Source organism: Cucumis sativus, chromosome 4, assembly GCF_000004075.3.
Source record: "Cucumis sativus cultivar 9930 chromosome 4, Cucumber_9930_V3, whole genome shotgun sequence".
NCBI lineage: Eukaryota > Viridiplantae > Streptophyta > Magnoliopsida > Cucurbitales > Cucurbitaceae > Cucumis > Cucumis sativus.
In genome coordinates this window covers 24,554,126-24,560,125 of record NC_026658.2, presented here as the reverse complement: position 1 = coordinate 24,560,125, position 6,000 = coordinate 24,554,126, and the positions used below count along the sequence as shown (strand labels likewise).

General features: G+C 34.0%; 1 protein-coding gene across 1 annotated transcript; it reads right to left on the bottom strand.

The window, feature by feature from the left end:
- Positions 1 to 724: 724 nt before the first annotated feature.
- LOC101218302 (cyclin-D3-2) lies at positions 725 to 2,413 on the bottom strand. Its single transcript, XM_004141226.3, has 4 exons — positions 1,686 to 2,413; positions 1,404 to 1,605; positions 1,185 to 1,315; positions 725 to 1,091 (listed from the first exon to the last, which is right to left on the bottom strand). The coding sequence occupies exons 1-4, from the start codon at positions 2,193 to 2,195 to the stop codon at positions 891 to 893; spliced, it is 1,044 nt and encodes a 347-aa protein (XP_004141274.1). The 5' UTR covers positions 2,196 to 2,413; the 3' UTR covers positions 725 to 890.
- Between the last annotated feature and the right edge of the window lie 3,587 nt (positions 2,414 to 6,000).

Here is a 6,000-nt window from a genome sequence, read left to right as displayed (position 1 = left end):
CTTTGTCTGATCTTTTTTTATGAAAACAATTTCATTTTATATAGCCTATAAAAGAACAATATGATATAAAGTAGGACTAGGATATATCATGTCTTGTATAGTGACACAAAGAAAAATATATTAATAACTAATAAGTAGTGAGTGGTAACACATTCTATACAATTCAGTTCATTATGCTAAACAAAGATAGTTTACTTGATGGTCCAATTTTTGTACAAGAAATTATGGGTAATAAAATGTGAGAAATATTATAGGGAAAAAGAAGAGGTACCACTAACCATAAAAACCTCTATAATCAACTCCACTAACCATAAAAAGCTCTATAATCAACTCCACTAACCCACATGCATCCAAAATTAATACAAAATTAACCACTATCCTAAATAAGTGGCATTTGGCAACTAAGTCAAATTATTGCTAATAATAGATTTGTGCTAATTTTAACACAGATTCTATTAATAGAATAGAGGGTTAATTATTAAAAATAAGAAAGGAAAAAAAAAAAAACAAATATTAATGATGGGAGGAAGCATTGCTTATTTGCTTTATGACGCTTTTTGTTGCTGACAGCATATATCCATTTTGCTTAGTGATTCAACTTTTCTTTTTATCAACTTTTACTTTCCATTAAATTTGTTCATCCATGTTTCAATAAAATTTCTATTAATATTGTTGATCAATTATTACGTTTTTCTTGGATAATAATGGGAAATGAAATGTACAATTAATGCGACAATTTGACTTGATGATATAAGAAATTATATATTAATTATTGAACGTACACTTTTGGTGTACCAAATAAACAAAAAAGTACAAAATAGCTATAGCCTTAATTAAATGATCTCAAACATTTCCAACTAATTCTACTGAAAATTCTGCACCCTCAGCCTCTACGGATGTTGTTCATCAATTTTTCTCTTCTTAGATGCTGTCTCCGGCGACGATACCATAGTGTCCACATTCCTATTCCCACCATTTGAGCTGCATGACATGTCGACTAACCCAAATCTTTGTTTATTATTCTTCCATTCCTTTCTCTGTCCTTTCCATGAAGCTTCTAAGATGAATCGTGAGCATTCCTCCATTTTATCCTATTCGAAAAAAAACAGAGCAACCCAAAAACATTATGAGTTTTTTGTTCATTCCTTTCACAAAGCTAATTTCAAGAGAGGGGGAAAAGAAACCTTGTCGATTTGAAGAAAACCCATGAGCTGATTGTGGTATTTTGTGGCGAGATGGGGTTCTATGTCGTTGATAACTTGGAAAATAATAGCGGTTGCTAATACTGATGGGAGAAAACATACGAATCTACAATCTGGTAATTAAGAGAAACAATTAAGAAAGACAATAGAAATCTAATTTGGTGTGTCATTAATTGCATCAAACTTTCATGGGGGGCTCACCTATAATGACAGAGAGAAGTAATCGTTCACATTTACAGAGGAGTTGAGAGCAGAGTTGGTCTTTGAAGCCGAGACGTCTTACAATATAATCCAGAAAGGAAAGTGGGTTCACTGGATTCATTCTCCAAACAAGTGTAGAGAGAACAAGAATTTCCATTCTTGTAATGGTTTTAGCTTCGAAAAAGTACTCATTTTCCTCCACCTAGCAGAAATTAATAAGACAAACCCAATTAGGTAAATTTCGAGATAAAATTGAGAGAAGAGATGGGGATTAAGATTTACCTGGAGGTCTAAAAGAAGGGGGACTTGGGTTTCTTCCACTTTAGCGGCGAGAGATAAAGAAGCAATGGCAGTGAGATGGGTCATCCATGGCTTCTCAATATGAAAATGTGGGGTGGAAAGAAACCTATCGACATAATCAACGGCCAAAACGGCGGTGTGTGCAGAGAAAGAGTAATGAGAATTGACCTTGAGAATCCAGTGAACAGCCTTGGAACGAGCTGCAGCTAGAGAAGGATTATGTGGGAGAGTGTTGTGAAGCTTATTTCCGTTCTCTTTTGAAAACAGAGAGACCAATTCATCGTCTTCCCAATCGGACAAGAAAACAGAGTTTGGGGAATTGATGTTAAGATTAATTGAGAAAGGTTGGAACTTCGGTTGGGAATTGGAATGGCCATCTTCAACCTCATCTTCGAAGCAATAGAGGGAATCAAGAAGAAGGGAAGTGTTGTGGTGAGTTGAAATTGATAAAGATGGGTAACAATGTGGTTTGGCCATCCTGTAGTTTCTCATTTCATCAGCTCGTAGTAGAAAAGATGGGAAGAATAGGAGAATTTGGGTGTATTAGTTGGAGGGTTTGGGGGATGATATTCGTAACACATATGCTTCTGTATTGGGAGCGTCTCTCCTGCTTATAATCAGCAGACATAAATCATGGGCCATGCAATATAATCAATCAACACGTGACACTCGTACAATACCCTCGTGGGCCATATACACACCCACACCCCTCCATAAAACATCCTTCTAATAGATAACCCTTTCATTCCCCTCCCAATTTATAAGAAACACCAACATATTATTTTCAATAACATCAATGGATAGATTCAAAAGTTACTAGCTATATTTACAATTTATTTATTTATTATTATTATTATTATTTTGTGTTAATATATTTGTACATATTTTAAATTTTGGTCGTAGCTCTCAAATTTACAGTGAATAGTAATTCTTAGTAGATACGTAGACTTTTGATTAATAATTGAGTGAATTGAATTTGGTATGTACGAATTATTTGTTACTAATTAATGTTTATAAAAGGAAAAAGCTTTGATTAAGCACATGATGGTCCCAAATTGCTGAAACTTGCTAAAGCCTAAATGGCTTAGACTTCTTTTTTTATAAAAAAAATTTGCTTAAGTCGAAGCATATCTAAATCGAAAAAGGAGTTTAAAATCACGGGTCCTTCGTTTATTTTCCCTTCACTTTTGTGGGTTGAGAGTACAAAAAGAGTTAGTATTTTGAATGGACCGCTATTAAAACCCGACAGCTTCCCTTGACAGAATTTATAGCACACAATATCTTAGGCTCCCCACACACCACATCTAGCAATCTTCATAGCCACAGTTTCAAGAAATAAACAACCTTTTTTTGTATTAGTCAAACTTGATTCTGGAACTTAACAACCTTGCGTTTACTTTTTGGCACTGGGAACACTTTTGGGAATTGTGATTAGCCTAAATTAAAGGTATTAAATAGAGGTAATGTCAGCGGAGATTTGCTCAAAATGTTGTAACAGTGTAATGGAAAAAAAGGATGATAAAAGGTTAGTGAACGGACAAAAAGGGAAGTGCAAGCAGGTAGGACAGGACAGCATCAATGAAGGGCAGAGGTCAGAAACCCAACAAGGAATTTTGCCATTGTTTTCTGCACACCCAACTCTTCAAAAACCCTCTGCCCTTAGTTAAACTATACTACTTTTATTGCCTTTTGCTTCCCACCATTCTTTTTTCAACTTCAAAATTTACAACCCCCACTCAACAAAAAAAAAAAAATAAATAAATAAATAAAGGTGTAATAAAGATAGAAAAATACTGGGTTGCATGTAGATATCATCTATCTTTGTACATCCTAACAAATTTTTGATTTAAGATAAAAATAAGATGTATAGAGATAGATAGTATAAGAGAATAATGACAAATTTCAGGTTTTAATTAGTGTTGGTAAAAGCTAAAGGATTAGGTAATTTCTAAAGGGGCTGTTAAGATTAGGGGTGTTGTAATTTTAGGTTGGGGATGAATATTGAACTGCCCTACAGTTCAATCTGATTGGACTTGTCTAAATAATTGGAAACATTTATGAAGACACGGGCTTTCATTATAATTCACGAGCCTTCTCTAATGCTAAGCTGTTTGCATATCATGCAGCTAGCGATTACTGATTATAGTGCAAGTCTGGAGGATCCCACATGGGATATTTCTTCTTCCAATTTGGCTTTCGTGTTGTGTCGGGTTGGATCAGATATTAGTACGCCCATAATCATCATGCTTTCACTACCTAATCTTATTGGGGGGTTTCTAACCCAAGACAATTAAAAAATCTTTCCAACTGTGTAAGCAACGGATGGAGGCTGTACTGCCCCTGCCATTTGTGATTCTAATGACACCAATGTTGTACCTTGTAGGAATTTCAATAACAAAGACTATAATCAGCCACCTAAGAATGCAAGACCATATGTCAACTCCTAGAAATAGAAATTTAGATTTAGGTCTGTATGATCTATGATTTCTAAGTTTGGCCTGGTTATTAATAAAAAGCAAACTTTAATAACTAACAACTTAAAGAAAATGAATTCAAGTCACGATGACAATTTATCAACAGTATATATCTTACAAATTCTTTTTGAGATGTGCTCAATCTATAATGATATAATATTGTCATGACATTATTATTGAGAGTTTTGTTTCAATCACTAGAGAAGCTGCCGAGCTCAATCCTCTGTTTCCTAATTATCTAAATATAAGAAATAAAAACAAATATCCTAATAATAGCATCGTTGATTTATGTACCTCAGAGTTTTTGAGATTATGCTCCCAAGCTCAATTTATTACTTAAAGTTTTGTGATTGATCCGTAGTCTTGTTGTTTGTAAACATTAGTATGTAACTTGTGAGGCTCAATACAAAAGCCTGAACTAGTGTAATAACAAACTCATACTAAGTGCATTGAAATCCCTTGAAGTAATTCCCAAGCAACTAATCTAGCAGAAGGAAAACTGTGTTTTTGAAAAATGGGTTGTTCTTAGATCGAAGTCATCCAGAATGATACACAGTTTTTGATATTTGGTAGCATCTTGTAAAGAGCATATTAATGCAGAAATGCTTGTGTCATTTTCTAAAAAGCCTACATAATGAAAGCTCAGATATAGGTCGAGCTTTCAGTGGCAAAAGCAAAAGAGAATAAAGAAAAAGGTATTACCCATCTTCTTAAACAAGCACATGCAGGAGAGATAGAGAGAGATGCCTAGAGGCCAGACCACTGCTTTACCACCGTTTTGACAAATGAAAGCCTTTGAAAGAGCTCAGTGATTCATTAGACCGCTCCACTCTTTTGACTTGATCCTTTCCAATAATAAGCTTGACTCTGATAGGGACCCACCTTTGCTTTACCTCAATTCCAAATCTAACCACCGATGAAATTACTATAGTCCTGGAATCAAGGTTCTCCCAACTGTATGCTTTTTATATAAATATAATATATATGTGTAGCTAACCTGGTGATAAATTTGGTTTTCCAAGCATCTCTACACCCATGTTGAAGCCCCACTTTTTACAATTTTTTTCATTGGCTAACTTCATGAGGCCACCTTATGCCTTCATTTTCCCACCGCTGCCATCATCTTCTGTAAGCTTACAAATGTATCTTTTTGATCCATCACAGTTTCTGTCATTACAGCAGCAATTATCAACCGCTTCAACTAGTGCTCATGCGCCTGAGGTTTGATTATTTCTCATACTTTTGGATGCTTGGTTCATCATGAACCTTAAAACATGCGCAAGATTTGGAGAGCACTTGGTGGGAAATCTACATAAATAGATTTTAAAAAAAAATCAGTTTAGACCTTTCAAACATTATCTATCAATCTTCTTGTCCTAAATTCCCAATCTGAACGTATACAATAAATGCCCTTGGACCTGATTATCCATCAACCTTAACCACAAACATAACAGAGTTGCAAGTCAATAAAGTGAAGGTTTGTTTTCAACTATTATAGATTCTTCAAAATTGTGCAGTGCGTTCAGGACACGATATCTACTGCATTGGCAAAATGAACATAATTCATTTAGGCTCTGACTGATACAAAACCTGAAAACAGAAATTAAAAAAATATGGACTAAATAAAAGCATAGTTGAATTTTATGTTTTTAAACATGTATTAGAAATTGAAATCTAATTTAGACAAATATAAATTAGTTGTAATCACCTACTAAATATTAGTTAAAATTAAACATGTTTTATGTTTAAGAAAAATTGTATAATTATTGATTGTTTTGTAATAGATTATATAATTTATACGAAAATGAAATTTTGATCCTTTA

Coding starts and splice junctions, on each gene's coding strand:
- LOC101218302 (XM_004141226.3), bottom strand. CDS start 2,195: ATGAGAAACTACAGGATGGCCAAACCACATTGTTACCCATCTTTATCA. Junction 1,606..1,685: donor CCCTTCTTTTAGACCTCCAG/GTAAATCTTAAT, acceptor AATTTCTGCTAG/GTGGAGGAAAATGAGTACTT. Junction 1,316..1,403: donor ACTTCTCTCTGTCATTATAG/GTGAGCCCCCCA, acceptor CTTAATTACCAG/ATTGTAGATTCGTATGTTTT.